Below are 22,640 nucleotides of genomic sequence, written 5' to 3'. Positions count from 1 at the left end.
GCTTCAATGAGGGTGTTCCCCCAATCACCTACCCATTGCCACCCGGAGGCCCACTAATTCCCCTACACTGAGACATCTAGCATTCACAGGACCAAGGGCCTTTCCTTTCACTGATGCCCAACACAGTCATCCTCTGCTACATATGTGGCTGGAGCCATGGGTCCCTCCATGTGTACTCTTTGACTTATGGTTTAGTCCCTGGGAGCTCTGGGGTGTCTGTCAGGTTGATATTGTTGTTCTTCCTATAAGGCTGCAAATCCCTTCAGCTCTTGCAGTCCTCTCTTTAACTCCTCCATTGGGGACCCTGTTCTCAGTCCAAAGGTTGACTGAGAGCATCCACCTCTGTATTTGTCAGGCACTGTCAAAGGCTCTCAGGAAACAGCTCTACCAGGCTCCTGACAGCAAAGACTTGTTGGCATCCACAATAGTGTCTGGGTTTGGTAACTGTATATAAGATGAATCCCCAGGTAGGGAAGTCTCTAGATGGCCTTTCATTCAGTCTCTGTATCTCCTCTCATGGATATTTTGTCCCCCCTTATAATAAGGACCAAAGTATCCACACTTTGGACTTCTTTCTTCTTGAGTTTCATATGGTCTGTGAATTGTATCTTGGCCTTTGACAAAGAAACTAAAACTATCCAGTGGTAAAAAGGGCATTTTCAACAAGTGGTACTGGTTCAACTGGTGGTCAGGATGTAGAAGAATACAAATCAATCCATTCTTATCTCCTTGTACAAAGCTCAAGTCCAAGTGGATCAAGGATTTCCACATAAAACCAGATACACTGAAACTAATAGAAGAGAAAGGGGGAAGAGCCTCAAACACATGGGTACAGGAGAAATTTTCCTGAACATAACATGAATGGCTTATGCTCTAAAACCAACAATAGACAAATGCAAAGCTTCTGTAGGGCAAAGGACACTGTCCAGAGGACAAAACAGCACCCAACATATTGGGGAAAGATCCTTTCCAATCCTACACCTGACAGAGAGAGAATATCCAACATATACAAAGAACTCAAGAAGTTAGACTCCAGACATTCAAATAACCCTATTGAAAAATGGAGTACATAGGTAAACAAAGAGTTCTCAATTGAGGAGTACTAAATAGCTGAGAAGCACCTAAAGAAATGTTCAACATCCTTAGTCATCAGGGAAATGCAAATCAAAGCAACCTTGAGATTTGACCTCACACCAGTCAGAATGTGTAAGATCAAAAACTCAGCTGACAGCAGATCCTGACAAAGATGTGGAGAAAAGGAACACTTCTCTGTTCTTGGTTGAATTGAAAGCTTCTACATCTACTCTGGAAATCAGTCTGACAGTTCCTCAGAAAATTGGACATAGTATTACCTGAGGACCCACTCCTGGGCATATATTCAAAAGATGCTCCAACATATAACAAGGAAACATGCTCCACTATGTTCGTAGCAGTCTTATTTATAATAGTCAGAAGATGAAAAGAACTCAGATGCCCTTCCACAGAGGAAGGGAGACAGAATATGTGGTACATTCATATAATGGAGTACTACTTAGCTAATATACTGGCTAGTTTTGTGGATCAAATTGACACAAGTTGGAGTTATCACAGAGAAAGAAGCTTCAGTTGAGGAAATTCCTCCATAAGACCCAGCTGTAATTCGTTTTTCAATTAGTAATCCAGGGGAGAGGGCCCCTTGTGCGTGGTGCCATCTCTGGGCTAGTAGACTTGGGTTCTATAAGAAAGCAAGCTGAGCAAGGCAGAGGAAGCAAACCAGTAAGAAACATCCCTCCATGACCTCTGCATCAGCTCCTGCTTCCTGACCTGCTTGAGTTCCAGTCCTGACTTCATTTAGTGATGAGCAGCAAGGTGGAAATGTAAGCTTAATAAGCCATTTCCTGTGCAACTTGCTTCTTGATCATGATGTTTGTGCAAGCAGAGAAACCCTGACTAAGACAGCTATTAAAACAAAATGAATTCCTCTTGTTCTCTTACTCTTGCTTCCCAATTGCTTCTCTCTTGGCCTCTTGGGCTCTTCCCTCTCTTTCCACATGGTCATGGCAAGCGTCTAAGTCTCTACTCTCTCCCTCTCTCTGCCTTTCTCTGCCTCTACTACCCTCTTAACACCTCCTCCCCATGCCCTGAAAAAAACTCTATTCTATACTAAAATAACAACAACAACAAAAACAATGAATTCATGAAATTCTTACGCAAATGGATGGAACTAGAAAGTATTTTCCTAGTGAAGTAACCCCATCACAAAAGAACACTCATGGTATGCACTTGTTGATAAGTGAATACTAACCCAAAAGCTCAGAATACCCAAGCTACAATTCACACACCACATGAAGTTCAAGAAGAAGGAAGACCAAAATGTGGGTGCTTCGGTACTTCTTAGAAGGGTGAACAAGATACTCATGGGAGGAAATACAAAGAATACGTGTGGAGCAGAGTCTGAAGGGCCATCCAGAGACTGCCCCACCTGGGGATCCATCCCATACACAGTCACCAAACCCAGACACTATTTCAGATGTCAAGAAGTGCTTGCTGACAGAAGTCTGATATAACTGTCTCCTGAGTGGCACTCATCCATTGGACTGAGCACTGGTTCCCCAGTGGAGAAGTTAGAGAAAGAACTGAAGGAGTTGAAGGGGTTTGCAGTCCCATAGCAGGAACAATATCAACCAAACAGACTCCCTGGTGCTCTCAAAGACTAAACCACCAACCAAAGAGTACACATGGAGGGACTGATGGCTCCAGCTGCATATATAGCAGAAGATGGCCTTGATGGGCATCAGTGGGAGGAGAGGCTCTTAGTTCTATGAAGAATTGATGCACCAGTGTAGAGAAATGTCATGTCAGGGAGGCAGGCATGGGTGGGTGGCTGGGGGAAACACCCTGATAGAAGCAGGTGAAGGGAGAATGGGATAGGTGATTTCTGGGGGGAGAAACCAGGAAAAGGGATAACATTTGAAATACAAATAAAGAAAATATCCAATAAAAGAAAAGAAAAAAACAAATGATGTAAAATACAACTTCTAGGGCATGAAATTAAAAATCTGTTTATTATTTATCTGAATTGACTTAATATTAAGACTGATAGTGTAGAATATTTGCTTTGTATTCAAATACTAGATATCGAACTTAAAGCAAGTTAGGTGACATTCTTGTATTATTGTATCCTAATTTCTTCAGCATATAAAACTTTAGGTGTTATGCAGGTATCAAATATGTACATCTGCTATACCTTGGATGTCTTTGGCTCATTTTTTCCATTTTTCAAAATCCATTATTTTATTTATTTACATTTCAGACTTTGCCCACCTTTCTCATCACCCTTTTCACAGTTCCCCATCCCATTTCCCCTCCCCTATGCATCTCAGAGGATGTTCCCCCATGGCATCCCCCTTCCCTAGCATCTCACATCTCTATTATCACATCCTCTCCCACTGAGACCAGCAAGGCAGTCCTCTGAGATATATAAGAGTGGGGTTGGGGGAAATCAGATCAGCCTACATATGCTCCCTACTTCATGGCTCAGTCTCTGGGATCTCCTGGGGATGTGAATTAGTTGAGACAGCTGGTTTTCTATTACTGTGGGTTAGTAACCCAGTTCCTCCACATGAGGCCATATCTATTAACTGGAGGCGGTTTCTTCCAGTTCCTTCTCCCTACTGGGGCATTTTGGCTAAGGTCACTCCCACTGAGTCTGGGGAAAATATCATATCCTATGTTTCTGGGACTTTCTAGAGGGTCTCCCACTTCACACCCCATCCATTTGTATGCCAAATTCCTGAGCTGAATAGTATTTCATTGTGTAAATGACCTACATTTTCTGTAGCCATTTTCTGGTTGAGGGACATCTGAGTTGTTTCTAGCTTCCAGCTGCTACCAGTAGGGTGTTATGAACACAGTGGAGCATATGTCCTTGTGGTATGGTGGAAAATCTTTTGGATATATGCCCAGAAGTGGTATAGCTGGGTCTTCAGATAGAACTATTTCCAGTTTTCTGAGAAACTGCCACAGTGGTTGTACCAATGTACAATCCCATCACCGATGGAGAACTCTTCTCCTCCTTCCACAGCCTCAATAGCATGTGCTGGCTGGTACTTGAGGGTTTGATCATAGACATTTTAAGGTGAAATCTCAGGGTCATTTTGATTTTCATTTCTATAATTCCTAGGGACTTTGACCATTTCATTAAGTACTTCTCAGCCATTCAAGATTCCTCTGCTGGGATCGTATGTTTAGTGCTGCATCCCATTTTTAATTGGGTTATTTGCTTTTAGGAATTCTAACTTTTTCAGTTCATTATATAGTTTGCATATTGACCTTCTATCAGATGTAGGGTAGTGTCTATTATTTCCTAATCTGTCAGTTGACAATTTGTCCTTTTTTAAGGTGTCTTTTGACTGACAGAAGCTTTTCAGTTTTGTGAAGTTCCATTTATCAATTGTTGATCTTAAAGCCTGACACATTGGTTTTCTGTTCAGAAAATGTTTCCCTGTGCCAACATGTTCAAAACTATTTCCCGTTTTTTAGTTTCAATGTATACAGTTTTATGTTGAGATCCTTGATCCACTTGAACTTAAAATTTGAATAAGATAGTAAATATGCATCAATTTGCATTCTTCAATGTGGAAAACACCAGTTAGACTAGGTCAGATCTTTGACTTGCTTGGTAAGAGTTCTTTAGTTTAGGTATCAGACAACTGTGGTTTCATAGAATGCATTAGCTAGTGTTCCTTCTGTTTCAATTTTGTGGAATACTTTGAACAGTATTGGTATTAATTCTTCTTTGAAGTTCTGGTAAAATTCTGTACTAAAACCATCTGATCTTGGGACTTTTTTGTTTGGGAGGGATTTTATGACTGCTCCCATTTCCTTAGTGGTCATGTGACTGTTTAGAATTTTTATGTGTTCTTGATTTACCTTTTGTACATGGTGTCTTCCTGGAAAATCATCCATTTCATCTAGATTTTCCAGTTTTGTTAAGTATAGGCTTTTGTAGTACAATCTGATGATTTTTTTTAATTTCCTCAATTTTTGTTATTATGTCCTCCATTTCATTTCTGATTCTGTTAAATTGGATACTGTCTCTGTGCCTTCTAATTAGTTTGTCTAAGTGTTATTTTGGCTAAGTGTTAGGTGACTCTGTTGTATATTAGTATCCTACTATTTTCAGCATATAAATCTCTAGGGGTTATATAGGGACCAAGTACATAGAGCTATTGTACCTTGGATGCCTTTAGCTGTTTTCTGACTCTTAAGTTTTTCCTAATGTTTAACTAAGGCAAAAGACTAGGTTGTCACCCAAGTGAAATTAAGAAGTACTGTAGTTTTCAGGACTGTTTCTCAGTAGGAGGTCTTACGTATGTGGAAGACAGAAGATATGACATTGAAGGGGATCATGAAACCACATATACCACCTCAGTATTATTCTAGCTACGGATTTACTTTTAAAAAAGTCTAAATATACTGGAAACTGCATAAACAGGAGAAGTATGGTTTGAGTGAATAGAGCTACTGCATTAAAAAAATCTCTTTAAGTCTGTAAAATAATATCCAAAAATCATGCCTTGCAAATATTTACCAAATATCACGCTGTATAGAATGCAGCTACAATCACAATAATAAGGAAAGTTAGTATACATCTTTCAAAAGGAAGAATTTTCTCCTCAATGGGACTAATTTTTATTTAGTTCAATGCAAGCTATTAAGTACTGGGAATGGTGACATGAGAAACTTTTACTAAGAAGTATTAGAGAATTATTCTGACAGCTGCCATTCTGATTACCCAAGTCATGTTGTACAGTTCCATTGGTTCAGATTCTGTGCATAACAATGAGGCATTAATTTTTACGATACTGAAATTGACAGTAAAACTTCATTAGCTATTACTTAATTGAACATATCTAACCTTTAAGAAAATATTGCCCCATTTTCATAATAAAATTATAATTTAAGATAATAAATTTCATTCTGAATTTTATTATTCCATGTGAATAATATTCAGCATTTTTAAAGCAATGCATCATTGAAATTCAGCAATGGCAGTTTTAAATAACTGAAATAAAATTTGTTTTCTTATAAGAATGCCAAAATATTACTCTGTGTGTATTTATTTCTCTGCTTCTCTGTCTCTCTCATTCTCCATGTATCTAATTATCTATCTATGTATCTGTTATCTATAAACATATATCATATGTGTATGCACCTGTGGATCATTTCTATAACTTTAATTTATGTGCTAGATATTTATTCCTAAAAGGAAAAATTTTTAAATGTGTGTTAAAATACATTCTATGAAATTATCAAACAACTAAAAATTTAGAAAAACATGAAAAATGACTGAGGAACAATCACTATGAAGATACAACAGATCTGAGCATTTTGAGTTTTAAAAATTATTAATATACAGTCTGAATAAAAATATTTGATAATTTGTTAATAGATGTTAAATGGCAAAGTGAAATTTACCATACAGTAAAGTACTAGGGAATACTTTTCTGTAATAATAGTTATTGGAAGTCAATCAAAGACAGAATTCACGTATGATTTCAATGGTTATTTGGGGCCCTTTTGAGGGGTAGATATGGATTGTGACATATAATTTCCTAAACAAAGATAGGAATAGAATTTTCTGACTTCTATTTAGATCATTTACATATGCCAGTGTATTGTGGAGTCCTATGGAAAAATTGGAAACTTTTCTGTAAAGGCTGCATTTACCTGTCTCATTAGAAATCTCATTGTCTGCACAAGGAGTGCATTTGTAGCAGCAGACAGCATTGCCCTCCTGGGTTACTTTCCGGAATCCATGCCCACAACTCTCACTGCACACAGACTGGGGGATCTGAGAAGAATGAAAAGAATATTATCTAATGCTTAGTGTATTATGAAAAACCTAATAATTACAGTTTCTGAAATGTATGCAATGTATTCCCATATATTCTTATAAATACAGAGGATTATTTAGAAAGGTTATACCTTTGAGAAGGCAAATGTGTTTAATGGTTGGTCTGAGAATTATAAAGGTGTTAAAAATTTTTAAACCTTAATGAGTTAGGGACAATTTTAAAAAGTTAAGTGATTGGAGATATGATATCTGAGGCTATTGGTTATCTCCATATCTCTCTACTTTTCGACTACTATGTTGATCACCTTTCCTTCCACCATAACTGTGAATCTTGACTGTCAATTTGACAGAATATAAAATGATCCTGGAAACAAATATAAGTGTATTTTTGGAAGAAATGGAAAGGTGAATTTAGATAATTTGAAAAGGGTCACATAAACTTTCACTGTCACTATTCATTTACTTATTTCTAAACAAAAGTATAGGAGGTAAAACAAAACTGCTCTATTCATTGCTGTCCGCATTCAACATTGTACATTTGAAAATCATCATTTTGAAATTTAATGTGCTGCCCCCTCAAACTCCTTGATACTGCAGTCATATATTTATTTGTTGGAGGCAGACGCCTCAGTAACTTATACATATGCATTCCATACAGTTTTCCTTTTTTAGTAGCCTGCAGAGTGAAAAACAACTGATCATGGATTGAAACATCAAAGCGTGGAAAGATATTGGACAGATGAGTATGTACAGAGATTTAAAAGATTCTAACACAGCTACTATATGGGATTTAGAATGAAAAATATCCCATGTATGTTAAAATATTTGAATAATTATTTCCCTATTGGTGGCTCTATTTGGAAAGTTATTGAAACTTTAGGAGATGCAGATTTGCTGGAGGAATTATGTTCGTGGGGTTGGGAATTGTAATCATTTTCTTAGATCCAATTTTCTCATTTCATTAACTGTTAATATGTATGGATAAAAACACTATCTTTCTGGTTCCTGTTCCTATCTTCATGACTATGCCATGCTGTTACACTTCTGTCTATTGTGGAATCTCATAGTTCTGGAACCATAAAAAACAAAATTCTCTGTTTTCCAAAAGTTGTTTTTTTATTGTGTTTGATTACACAATAAAAAATCTTTTATATTTTCCTTTATATTCATCTCAAATGAGGTATTTTCTCTAGAACATTGAATCATTAGTAATTTTGTAGAAAGAAATTTACTCTTCCCTAGATTCCCTAATTTGTGAAAAGTAGAATAATTCTAATCTTCATACAAGTGAACATTGGAGCAACATGTAACACTAAATACTTCTATTGATCTATATAAAGAAAGATGAAAAGCCAATACTAATACTAGTTTTATTGTATGTTATGTTGATAATAGAAGATTGATAGGCCTGGAGTAAGAAAACAGGCACCATTGTACTAGAAAGCACAATGCTATTGCTAACATAAACTCGAAGCATTCAGATAAGACAACCCACCTCTGAAAATTCTTCTGGCCATTGTATCATCTCTTCAGTTAAAGACAACTGTTGGCCCTGGGGAGCATTTGCAGAAAATGATCCTATTTTCACCTTTTTTCCAAGACCCTTTGGTAAATTCCAAATGTTTAGAATGTCATATTCTGCATTTAATTTCTGTCTCCCATCTAAATTCATTTTTTCTCTCACCTCAATGTCCTTCAGGAAAGAGTTTAGCTGAAAAGATTCATGAATTTATATTACACTGTGTCCAACTAACTGTCAGGACAGAACCTCTGTTTTGGAATCTGTCTTCTTGTTCTTAATTTCTGATAGGAATGTCAACATTAATGAACCTTCCTATAATGCTAAAGTGAAAATTCAAGTTTGTGGGATGCCATTCTCCATCTGAAAGTTCACTCAGCTCTAATGGAAACCTTTAAATCAAGGTCAGATAATAAATCAATGACTTCTAACTCATGTAAATGTTAGTTATTTGAAACCTACCCAAACCCCTTTGCTTTCAGAGTATCTTCAGAGAACTCGTACTTAAAATGAGGGGTTTGATGCCTAAATAATAAATAAAGACATCATTAAAGTAAAAAAAAGCTGTAATTATTATAGTAAAATGCCCACTTTTTATTTTATTTCTTTTGTAAGAAATTTATAGAGAAAACATTGATTTTTAACAACTATTACAAGAATATTTTACAACTCTTAATGGCAGGAACTTGGTGAAGATGAAACACATTTCCTCCCAGTATCTTGCATCCATCTCTCAACAACATACTTTGGAAACTCTCATGATCTCCAGGTAAGCTTAGAAACACAAAAATCCCTGTCATTGTGGACAACATAAACTAAATTTTATACCTTCGAAGTACATGTCACTGCAAATCTCAACAACAAACACGTGAATCTCTCCTGACCTTTAGATAACTTTAGAAACACAAAATTTCTTCTAACCATGGACAACCTATACTATATTTTACAATACTAAAGTAAATGTCACAGCAAATCTCATACATCAGAGTGTTGACAATACAATATAGTAGAAGGGATAATACCTGCCAGGGGAAAAACACGATTTTTTCCCCATTTTCATATGGTTGCATCTGTACTTGTTGAAGTCTCATCTCATGGAGACTGTGAGCCACAGCATACACAGCATTATATATGCTGGTACTCTCATCACTCATGGACACATCAAGTATGTGATGAGGCAATAAATCCAAAGACGCATTGACCTGACAGTTGTTCAGAAGTTGACAACCAATGTCAGAAAATGAACACTTGAAGAACAAATGCCACAACTTAGGAAGATAAATATCTTCTGGGTATTTGTAGGGATTAACTGTTTGAATAAAATTCATAAACTCTAATCTTTCTGTATAATGATGTGTAAAAATGAGGCTTCCATGGAATGAGTCTAAGATGAAATAATCAGCAGAGTCAGTAACACGAGGTTCAACGTTCATGACCCAGACTTTCCATGTCAATAACCTTTGCCCAATATTTCTCATTAGTCCTTCTAAAGAATCAGTGTCACCATAAATAATTACAACATTTGTGTCATCCATATTTTTCCAGAATTTGTTAAGATGTGAAGTCCAGGTAGCAGGGATCATTTTCACAAAAGCTATGCAGATTCCTTTTCTCTCCATCTCGTTTCTGAACTCTAATAGAATTTTATTTCCTTTATGGTCATCTGGGAGAATGAGACCAACCCAAGACCACCTAAAATGAACCACCAAAGAGACAATGCCAAGTGAAAGAGATGAGGACTTGGGGACCATCTGGTAGAGAGAAGAATACTGATTTGGGTCACTCAAAATAGGATCATAAGGACCAAAGGAAAGCTGAAACAATTGAGAAAGAAGAGGAACAATATTAATATCAAACACAATTTCACTCCCTAATCAATAGATGAGAACAAGAAAAAACTATTTTTTCCCAATTTTAAAAGAAAATTTTACTTTTATCATTTTACAGAAATTCCTGGTAAGTCTGGTAGTTTCACATACCTGGTTTAATTTATTTCACAGTATATTCTCCTACAAACAAGAGACGTGTGGATTGATCTCCATGTATTTGAGTTCTTGTTTTGATATTTGAATAATTAAAATAACCCTCTTTTAATTTTAAAAACATCTATAATATCAAGAAAGAACTCTCAATTCCCAGTTGCTAAACTAAAGTTTTCTCACCTGTGGAAATTTAAAGAGTTGAAATATTGTGCCAATTTGGGCAGATATAGTCCATGATGTTCCTGTGAGTGCAGCAGTAAAATACCTCTTTTCACAGTTGTAATTAGGTACAATATACTTCTTTCTATGAGCTGTGAGCCAAATAAAAGCATTCATAAGTGTGTCCTTCTCAGTGAATCTGACATTGTAGAAATCAAATCCAAGAGATATATTGGGTAAAAGGTTGGGGTTCTCATTGATCTCTTCAATGGCAAATATCAGAGCCAGAATATACTTGTAGTTTTTAAAATTATACCTGTGTAAATAACATAAAAATACACAAAAGGAATATTACCTTCATCACACATGACTGAATATTTGTACAGCAAATTTTATAGTTCATCTTCTTTCTAAGAAATATAAAATTTAATATCTTCACCATGAGCATGTGGAACTAGATTGGGTGAATGTATTAGAGTTAGGCAAGATAATTTAGCATTACCATTCTTTAATCACAGTTGCTCAAAGCATGCTTCATTCATCTTTTATAGGCAAGTCAAATAAAAACTGTCTAAAAACCAGGAATCATTTTCATTCCTAATCGCATATCTGCTGGTACAAGTTCTTGGTTTGCTGCATATGTAATTACATATACAAATATATGTATATATAATTATCCATCTAACCATTTTTCAGAAACAATATCTTATTTAAGTAATATTCTAGGGTAAAATAATGTTATTTGTGGCCTCAGTTGCTATTTCTCTGAGATTTCTTTTTGAGTATTGCAGCCTGGATTTGCTAATGTACTACATACCAGTATTTGCCAGGGGACCAACCCCAGTATGGGATTCTTCTTTCTTGTCAGTTCTTCTTGAGGCAGTGAAAGAGGAAGAGCATTGGCAGAAGGTAAGACTTTGTCTTACAAAATTTGGGGGTTAAGACTTTGTCTTATGAGATATTTATGGTTACTGTACAATAAAAGTTTACTCATCTAAGTTACTATGCAGGTGTAGCTGACCTGCCTTCTGTGTTCCTCTGAGGCCAGAAACTGCAATCTCAGGCACTTAGCACCTCATCCAAAAACAGCAGGAGATTAAGTAAAGAATTAATTGCTAGAGCCTTTTCCCTTTTGTCCAGATGCCCCTTGCTTGTCAGACAAGGATGAAGTTTGGAGCAATAACCAGGAGAAGAGAATAACACTCTCAGAAAGAAAAACTTTTACATAAGCTAATATGTATAATCTCACATAAGTTCATACACAGTTTCATGCATGCTCATTTACACATTTCCATTCAAATCCAGTTGGGCCCAGCTTGCATGTATTCTCACAATTACATACTTACACACATATACATGCATACATTCTCACAATGACACACTTATACACACATCCATACTTACATAAGCATAAGGAGCAAAAGACCAAGTACCAGTGCAGAAAGAACTCATTCATTCTGGATGAAAAATGAGCTCCAATCTTTATTGCATAAAGAAAAACCTTCTACCCTTTTAATGCTAAATGAATAAAACACATGTTTGTAAGAAGATAGCTTTGTTCCTTTTAATAAGACTAAGCCTGCCTTGTTATTAAGAAAGGACCTGTTCAAGTAGCTCATGAAGATAGATATCCACCCAGCAGCCAATGCAGAGGAGGCAGCCAGCACAAGTGAGACCTGCCCTGCAACTCAGAGGATCCTGTCTGGAGGCCCCTGGGAGGAGACTTCTGTTTCTGCCTCCAGCTTGGGAACATCCCCTGCCACAGCATGCCATCTCCAAGTGGCTCAGGAAGCCAGCTATATATCCAGCAGAATGGAGGAGACAGCCAGCACAGCCTCCTCCCAGAGTTGATCAGGGCCACAGAGGTACCTACCCAAATACAACTACAAGAGAGTGGGTCTCAGCTGCCATCTTTGCTTCTATGACTGTGCAGCAGATTGGTAGGCAGGGATCACCAGAGTAGAGGATTGCTTGGGACACACCCCACCAGGACTCTACCTGCACCCAGGAACTCGGCAGCACTACAGCAATCTGTGCCAGGGGAAAGCAGGCCACCAAGAGTTGTTGAGATAGGTTTGCAGGCACAAAAGGAGGGGCAAGCACCAGCCAGTGACAACAGGACCAACTAACACCAGTGATAGCCAGATGGCAAAAGGCAAAGGTAGGAATGTTGCTAACAGAAATCAAGGCAATATGGCACCATCTGAACCCAATTCTCCCACAGCAGCAAGTCCTGGATACCCAAACACACCAGGAAAGCAAGACTTGGATTTAAAATCACAGGTCATGATGGTGATGGAGGTCTTCATGGAGTGCTTCAAGAAGGACATAAAAAACTCCCTTAAAAAAATACAGGAGAACAGAAGTAAACATGGAGAAGTCCTTGAAGAACTAAAGGAAAACACAGCAAAAAATGTGAAGGAATTGAACAAAGCCATCCAGGATCGAAAGATGGAAATACAAACAATAATAAAATCACAAAGGGAGACAACTTGGGACATAGAAAACCTAAGAAAGAAGTCAGGAGTCATGGATCCAAGCATCAACAACAGAATACAAGAGATAGAAGAGAGAATATCAGATACAGAAGATACCATAGAAAGCATTGATACAACAGTCAAAGAAAATGAAACATGCAAAAAGCTCCTGACCCAAACCATTCAAGAAATCCAGGACAAAATGAGAAGACCAAACCTAAGGATTATAGGTATAGAAGAGAGTGAAGATTTCCAACTTAAAGGGCCAGTAAATGTCTTCAACAAAATTATATAAGAAAACTTCCCTAACCTAAAGAAAGAGATGCCCATGAACATACAAGCTTACAGAACTCCAAATAGATTTGACCAGAAAAGAAATTCTTCCCATCACATGATTAAAACACCAAATGTACTAAACAAAGAAAGAATACTAAAAGCAGTAAGAGAAAAGGTAAAGTAACATATGAAGATAGACCTATCAGAAATGCACTGGACTTCTCACCAGAGACTATGAAAGCCAGAAGAGCCTGGGAAGATGTCATGCAGAACCTAAGGGAACACAAATGCCAACACAGACTGCTATATCCAGCAAATCTCTCAGTTACCATAGATGGAGAAACCAAGATATTTCACGACAAAAACAAATTTACACAGTATCTTTCCACAAAACCAGCCCTTCAAAGGATAATGAATGGAAAACACCAACAAAAGGAGGGAAACCACCCACTAGAAAAAGCAAGAAATTAATCTTTTTTCAAAGATTAATTTCAAAACCCAAAAGAAGATAACCACACAAATATAAAAATTACATCAAAAATAGCAGGAAGCAACAATGACTATTCCTTAATATCAGTTAACATCAATGGATTCAATTCCCCAATATAAAGACATAGACAAACAGAGAGGATATGTAAACAAGAAACAACATTTTGCTGCATACAGGAAGTGCACGTCACTGTCAAAGACAAACACTGACTCAAAGTAAAAGGCTGGAAAACAGACTTCCAAGCAAATGGTCCCAGGAACCAGGCTGGAGTAGCCATTCTAATATCCAATAAAATAGACTTTCAACTGAAAGTCATCAAAAAGGACAAAGAAGGACACTTTATACTCATCAAAGGAAAAATCTAACAGGCAAAACTCTCAGTTCTGAATATCCATGCTCCAAATACAAGGGCACCCTCATTCATAAAGGAAACTTTACTAAACCTTAAAGCACACATCCCACCCCAAAGAATAATTGTGGGTGACTTCAAAACCCCACTCTCCTCAAAGGAAAGATCAGGGAAACACAAACTAAACAGAAAAACAGTGAAACTAACAGAAGTTTTGGACCAAATGGATTTAATAGACATCTATAGAACATTTCGTCCTAAATCAAAAGAATATACCTTCTTTTCAGAACCTCTTGTTATCTTCTCCAAAACTGACCATATAATTGCTCACAAAACAGACCTCAACAGATAGATATAAGAAGATCGAACTAATTCCATGCCTCCTATCAGATCACTATGGAGTAAAGGTGGTCTTCAATAGCAACAAAAAAAAACAACAGAACATACACATGGAAGCTGAAAAATGCTCTACTCAATGATAACTTGGTCAAGGTAGAAATAAGGAAAGAAATCAAAACCTTTTTAGAATTTAATGAAAATGAAGGCACAACATACCTAAATTTATGGGACACAATGAAAGCAGTGCTAAGAGGAAAACTCAACTCTGAGTGCCTCCTAAAAGAAGCTGGAGAGGGCATGCACTAACAGCTTAACCACACACCTGAAAGCTTTAGAACAGAAAGAAGCTAATACACCCAAATGGAGTAGAAGGCAGGAAATCATCAAACTCAGGGCTGTAATCACCCAAGTTGAAACAAAAAGAACTATACAAAAAATCAACAAAACCAGGAACTGGTTCTTTGAGAAAATCAACAAGATAGATAAACCTTTAGCCAAACTAACCAGAAGGCACAGAGACAGTATCCAAATTAACAAGATCAGAAATGAAAAGGGATAAATAAGGAATACTCCTCCACTGCTGGTGGGATTGCAAGATGGTGCAACCACTTTGGAAATCAGTCTGGCCGTTCCTCAGAAAACTGGGCATGTCACTTCCTGAGGACCCTGTTATACCACTCCTGGGCATATATCCAGAGGATTCTTCAGCATGCAATAAGGACACATGCTCAACTATGTTCATAGCAGCCCTATTTGTAGTAGCCAGAAGCTGGAAAGAACCTAGGTGTCCTTCAACGGAGGAATGGATACAAAAAATGTGGTATATTTACACAATGGAGTACTATTCAGCCATTAGAAACAATGAATTCATGAAATTCTTAGACAAATGGATGGAGCTGGAGAACATCATACTAAGTGAGGTAACCCAGTCTCAAAAGATCAGTCATGGTATGCACTCACTGATAAGTGGATATTAGCCTAGAAACTTTGAATACCCAGGACATAATCCACAAATTAAATGATGTCCAAAAAGAATGGAGGAGTGGACCCTGGTTCTGGAAAGACTCAGTGCAAGAGTATAGGGGAATTCCAGAACAGGGAAGTGGGAAGGGGTGGATGGAAGAACAGGGAGACGGAAGAGGGCTTATGGGACTTGTGGGGAGTGGGGACCCAGAAAAGGGGAAATCATTTGAAATGTAAATAAAAAGTATATCAATTAAAAAATAAAATAAAATGAAAAGGGAGAAATGACAAGAGAAACTGAGGAAATTCAAAAAATTACGAGATCCTACTCCAAAAGCCTATACTGGACACAACTGGAAAATGTGGATGAAATGAACAATTTCCTAGACAGATACTAACTACCAAAGTTTAATCAGGATCAGATAGACCGTCTAAATGGTCACATGACCCATAAAGGAATAGAAGTGGTCATTGACAACCTCCCTACCAAAAAAAGCACAGGACCAGATGGTTTAGATTTCTTCTAGCAAAAGGGATTAATTTATAACTATTCACTTTAGAGTAAGGCAGATTCTTTTGGGATAAGACCAAAAAGTGACAGTATACTTTGACAAAATATCACAAGAACAGTCTCTTGGAAACATAATAGTATTTGTTTCTTCTGAAACCAGTTGATCCAGGATTGCTGAATTCAAGTCACACTCAACATGACTTTTCTTTCATGTGCTTTTTGAAATGGTTCATTAATCAGCACTTCAACCATTTAACTGCTTTCCTAAACCAAATCCCAAAGTCAACATATCTCCAAACAAACACACAAACACACACACACACACACACACAGAGAGAGAGAGAGAGAGAGAGAGAGAGAGAGAGAGAGAGAGAGAGAGAGAGAGAGAGAAATGAAACATTGCTTATCGCAGCAATAACTTCATCCCTGGTAACAATTTCTGTGTTAGTTTTATGACTATGGGAACACTTATGCAGGCAAACCTTTAATTGGGGCTGGCTTATAGTTTCAGAAGTTTTGTCCATTTTGTGATGGGAAACATGTTGGTGTGAAGGCAGACATGATCTTAGAGAAGGAAGTAAAAGGTCTACATTTCATCCACAAGCAACAGAAATTAAGACCAGGGAAAGAATTTTGTTTCTTAGATGTGTAAACCACACAAAGATCTATTAACATGCTTCTTCCAGGAAGACCATACCTACTCCAACAAAGCCACACTTCCTTTTTTTAATATTTTGATTTTCTATATTCTTTGTTTATATTCCAAATGATTTCCCCTTTCCCGGATCTCCCCTCCCCATATGACCCATAAACCTTCTTCTCTCCATCCATTCTCCAATCAACTCCCTCCTTTTTCTCTGTCCTTATATTCCCTTCCCATGCTAGATCAATCCTTTCCAGGATCAGGACCCTCTCCATACTTCTTCATGGGGGTCATTTGTTATGCAATTTGTGCCTTGGGTATTCAGGAAAGCCACACTTCCTAATAGTATCTTTCACGATTGGAGAAGCATTTAAACACATGAACCTATGGTAGCCATTTCTACTTAAAACTGAACAGTATACCAGCGTGAAAACTTCTTTAAGAAGAAGAATCAGTTTTTCTTCAATAATCTGATCTATGGTAGGCAAATCATATTCGAGGATGGTACCAACTTAACAGTACTCAAGAAACACAAAGTATGCTTGAGTGAGAAGAGTATTAAAATTAAAATTGGGTGGATAGAAAGATAAAGATAGAGAAGGTATATTTAGGACTAAAATTGAATTTTGAGGAATATGAAAAATATGTTGATTTGCTTATGAATGTAAATAATAAACCATTATAATGGTTAAGATAATAATAAACCATAATAATGGTTAAGATTTTCAAGGAAAATGTTGGGTAAAGAGAACTGGAAAATAGACAAAATTCCCTTATGAATATTGATGCAAAAATACGCAATAAAATTCTTGCAAACCAAATCCAAGAACATATCAAAACAATTAATGTTGTGCTTTTCCCAGAGAACACAAGTTCTGTGGACAGAAAATATATTAGGTAACTTTCATCAATCCAAAATTCAAAATCTCAAAGTCCTAATACTAATTCTAGACTATTTGGCTACCAGAATTATTGAAACATAAAACCATAATGAATAACCTGGCAGCTATGTTAGAAGATAGTTGCTTATGATACGTATTTTTGCACACCTTTAATATTTATTATATTATTTTATAAATAAATGTATGAGCTTTGATTTTAATTTTACTATGTATCTGATACTTCAATAGATTTCATACCAAAAAATAATCAAAATAATTATTTTTTATAATATTTTTATTTTCTATATTCTTTGTTTACATTCCAAATGATTTCCCCTTTCCCGGATCCCCCCTCCCCATATGTCCCATAAACTTTCTTCTCTCCATCCCTTCTCCAATCACCTCCCTCCTTTTTCTCTGTCCTTATATTCCCTTCCCATGCTAAATCAATCCTTTCCAGGATCAGGACCTACTCCATGCTTCTTCATGGGAGTCATTTGTTATGCAATTTGTGCCTTGGGTATTCAGGGCTTCTGGGCTAATTAATATCTACTTATCAGAGATTGCATTCCATGTGTATTCTTTTGTGATTGGGTTACCTCACTTAGGATGATATTTTCCAGATCAAACCATTTGCCTAAAAATTTTGTAAATTCATTGTTTCTAATTGCTGAGTAGTATTCCATTGTGTAAATATACCACATTTTCTGTATCCATTCCTCCTTTGAGGGGCATCTGGGAGAGAGCTAATATCCAATATATACAAAGAACTAAAGAACTTAGACCCCAGGGAACCAAATAACCCTATTAAAAAATGGGGTACAGATCTTAACAAAGAATTTTCACCTGAAGAAATTCGGATGGCCGAGAGGCACCTTAAGAAGTGCTCAACATCATTAGTCATTAGGGAAATGCAGATCAAAACAACCCTGAGAATTCACCTTACACCAGTCAGAATGGCTAAAGTCAAAAACTCAGGAGACAGCAGGTGTTGGCGAGGATGTGGAGAAAGAGGAACACTCCTCCACTGCTGGTGGGGCTGTAAGATGGTGCAACCACTCTGGAAATCAGTCTGGAGGTTCCTCAGAAAACTGGACATGAGACTTCCAGAGGACCCTGCTATACCTCTCCTGGGCATATACCCAAAGGATTCCCTGGCATGCAATAAAGACACATGCTCCATTATGTTCATAGCAGCCTTATTTATACTAGCCAGAAACTATCAAAATAATTATTAAACATTATTTTAAAAAGAAAATCAGAGGGAGACATAACAAAAGAAACCGAGAAAATCTAAAAAGTCATCAGATCCTAATACAAAAACCTTTATTCAACAAAACTGGAAAATCTGGATGAAATGGACAATTTCTTAGACTGATACCAGGTACCAAAGTTAAATCAATATCAGATAAACAATCTAAATAGACCCATAACCCCTAATGAAATAGAAGCAGTCATCAATAGTCTCCCAACCAAGAAAAGCCCAGAACCAGATGGGTTTAGTGCAGAGTTCTATCAGACTTTCAAAGAAGACCTAAAACCAATACTCTCCAAACTATTCCACAAAATAGAAACAGAAGGAACCCTATCAAAGTTGTTCTATGAAGCCACAATTACTCTGATGCCTAAACCACACAAAGAACCTACAAAGAAGGAGAACCAATTCAGAACAATTTCCCTTATGAATATTGATGCAAAAATACTCAATAAAATTCTTGCAAACCAAATCCAAGAACATATCAAAACAATCATCCATCATGATCAATTAGGCTTCATCCCAGGGATGCAGGGATGGTTCAATATAAGGAAAGCCATCAGTGTAATACACTACATAAACAAACTCAAAGAAAAAAGCTACATGATTATCTCATTAGATACTGAAAAAGCATTTGACAAAATCCAACACCCCTTCATGGTAAAAGTCTTAGAAAAATCAGGAATTCAAATCATGCCATGTTTTCCTAAACATAGCAAAAGCAATATACAGAAAACCCTTAGCCAACATCAAAATAAATGGAGAGAAACTTACAGCAATCATACTGAAATCAGGGACAGACTCGACAAGGCTGTCTACTCTCTCCATATCTATTCAATATAGTACTCGTTCTAGCCAGAGCAATTAGACAACAAAAAGAGGTCAAAGGGATACAAATTGGAAAGGAAGAATTCAAAATATCATTATTTTCAAATGATATGATAGTACACTTAAGTGCCCCCCCCCAAAAAAAATGCATCAGAGAACTCCTAAACCTGATAAACAACTTCAATGAAGAGGCTGGATATAAAATTAACTCAATCAATTCAGTGGCCTTCCTCTACCTAAAGGATAAACAGACTGAGAAAGAAATTAGAGAAACAACTCCCTTCATAAGAGTCACAAATAATATAAAATACCTTGATGTGACTCTAATTAAACAAGTGAAAAATCTATATTATAAGAATTTCAAGATTCTAAAGAAAGAAATTGAAGATATCAGAAGATGGAAAGACACATGCTCATGGATTGGCAGGGTTAATATAGTAAAAATGGCCATCTAGCCTGAAGCACAGATTCATTGAAATCCCCATCAAAATTCCAACTCAATTCTTCATAGAGCTAAAAAGAGCAATTTGCAAATTCATCTGGAATAAGAAAAAAAACAGGATAACCAAAACTATTCTCAACAATAAAAGAACTTCTGGCTGAATCACCATCTCTGACCTCAAGCTGTACTACAGAGCAATCCTGCTTTAAAAAACTACATGGTATTAGTACAGTGACAGGCAAGTAGATCAATGGAATAGAATTGAAGACCCAGAAATGAACTCTTATACCTATGGTCACTTGATCTTTGACAAAGGAGCTAAAAACATCCAGTGGAAAAAAGACAGCATTTTCAATAATGATGCTGGTTCAAGTGACAGTTATGATGTAAATTACAAATTGTTCCATACTTATCTCCTTGCACAAAGCTCAAGTCCAAATGGATCAAGGACCTCAACGTAAAACTAATACAATGAATAAACATACACTGAAACTAATAGAAAAGAAATCAGGGAAGACCCTCAAGCACATGGATGGGCACAGGGGAAAAGTTCCTGAACAGAACACCAATAGCTTATGCTCTAAGATCAAGAATTAACAAATGAGTCTAACTTCTTAAGTTCTTTATATATATTGGATATTAGCCCTCTATCTGATGTAGGATTGGTGAAGATCTTTTCCCAATTTGTTGGTTGCCGATTTGTCCTTTTGATGGTGTTAAGATCAAAAACTTAAGTGACAGCAGATGCCGACAAGGATGTGAAGAAAGAGGAACACTCCTCCATTGTTGGTGGGATTACAAGCTGGTAAAACCACTCTGGAAATCAGTTTGGCGATACTTCAGAAAATTGGATATAGTATTACCAGAAGACCCAGCTATACCACTCCTGGGCATGTACCCAGAATATACTCCAACATGTAATAAGGACACATGCTCTACTATGTTCATAGCTGCTTTATTTATAATACTCAGAATCTGGAAAGAACCCAGATGTCCCTCAACATAGGAATGGATACAGAAAATGTGGTACATTTACACAATGGAGTACTACTCAGCTATTTAAAACAACGAATTCATGAAATTCCTAATCAAATGGATGGAGCTGGAAACTATCATCCTGACTAAGGTAACCCAATCACAAAAGAACACACATGGTATGCACTAACTGATAAGTGGAGATTAGCCCAGAAGTTTAGAATACCCAAGACACAATTCACAGACCAAATGAAGCTCAAGAAGAAGGAAGACTAAAGTATGGATACTTTGGTCCTTCTCAGAAGCAGGAATAAAATACCCATGGGAGGAGATACAGTGACAAAGTGTGCAGGAGACTGAAGGAAAGACCATCCAGAGACTGCCCCACCTGGGGTTCCATCCCATATACAGTCACCAAACCCAGACTTGTGGATGCCAACAAGCGCTCGCTGACAGGAGCTTAATATAGCTGTCTCCTGAGAGGCTTTGCCAGTACCTGAAAATACAGAAGTGGGTGCTCTCTGCCAATCATTAGACTGAGCACAAGGTCCCTTAGGGAGGAGCTAGAGAAAGTTCCCAAGGAGCTGAAGTAGCTTCAAGTGCCATAGGAGGAACAACAATAAGAACCAACCAGTACCCCCAGAGCTCCAGGGACTAAGCTACCAACCAAAGAGTACACATGGAGGGACCCATGGCTCCACCTGCATATGTAGCAGAGGATGGCCTTATTGGACATCAAAGGGAGGAGAGACCCTTGGTCCTCAGAAGGCTTGAAGCCACAGTATAGGGGAACACCAGGACAGGGAAGCAGGAGTGGGTGAGTTGGGGGGAAGGGGGAGGAGGGATTAAATAGTGTTTTCAGAGGGGAAACCAGGAAAGGGAATAACATTTGAAATGTAAATGAAGAAAATATCCAAAAAAGAATTAAAATACAATAAAAAAAGTAGAATATCAGCACATAATTTTTTTTAATTTTAAAATAAAAATTAAAAAATAGAAATTAAAAAAAATTGTCCAATGGAAATGAATTGAAAACTTGGATGTCTAATTGTGAGAAAAAAGGATTAATGACCATTCCACATTTATAAATACTGTGTACTCAAACAAATACATATATAAATTTAAAGATACTTATGATTTTTGAAAATTCTACACATGTATAAATATACCAACATTCCCTATTTTGTACTTTATACTACAGAAAGCAGAGGAGCACAAACTCTCCAACAACAGAGCAATGATAAGAGGAAACTTTAATAAAACACATTTGGTCTGGTCTTAGCATATCAATTTTGAAAGCACACGGTATATAATAAATATATTTTGATAATGAAAACTCTTTTTACTAATTATTTCCTTCAGATTATAGTAAAATTGGATTAACTTGCCCTTTCCTTTGCTCTATTTAAAACTTTATGCACCTCCTTTTTCTTTCTTAAATTCACCAAATATTTTTTATTAATTTCACTGGAGGACTCAACCTTACACACACACAGAGAGAGAGAGAGAGACAGAGAGAGACAAAGAGACAGAGAGACAGAGACAGAGAGAGCTATAGGTAACCAAGTAATGCAATGAAATAGTCTTCTGACAGTATAATTTTCTTCCATGAGAAAGAGGACAACAATTTGTTTTCCCATAGCAAATGTTCAACCTGAAAGTGTACTTGCAATTAAAAGTATACAGACTAAAAAGTTTTTTAAAGACTAAACA

General features: G+C 36.9%; 2 protein-coding genes across 2 annotated transcripts in view; both read right to left on the bottom strand.

Moving 5' to 3' along the window:
* LOC127673567 (formyl peptide receptor 2-like) overlaps positions 1-22,640 on the bottom strand; it is a 476,281-nt gene that overhangs the window by 367,662 nt on the left and 85,979 nt on the right. The window lies entirely within an intron of this gene.
* Positions 1-22,640, bottom strand: part of LOC127673560 (vomeronasal type-2 receptor 116-like) — a 31,706-nt gene that overhangs the window by 4,767 nt on the left and 4,299 nt on the right. Inside the window, exons 2-5 of the mRNA XM_052169238.1 lie at positions 10,520-10,814; positions 9,380-10,171; positions 8,334-8,549; positions 6,712-6,835 (exon numbers count right to left, since the gene is read on the bottom strand). Coding sequence (XP_052025198.1) covers positions 6,712-6,835; positions 8,334-8,549; positions 9,380-10,171; positions 10,520-10,814 — 1,427 coding nt within the window. The remainder of the gene's footprint in view (positions 1-6,711; positions 6,836-8,333; positions 8,550-9,379; positions 10,172-10,519; positions 10,815-22,640) is intronic.

Source organism: Apodemus sylvaticus, chromosome 23, assembly GCF_947179515.1.
Source record: "Apodemus sylvaticus chromosome 23, mApoSyl1.1, whole genome shotgun sequence".
NCBI lineage: Eukaryota > Metazoa > Chordata > Mammalia > Rodentia > Muridae > Apodemus > Apodemus sylvaticus.
The sequence above is the reverse complement of the archived record's forward strand: the minus strand, read 5'-3'. Positions and strand labels throughout refer to the sequence as shown.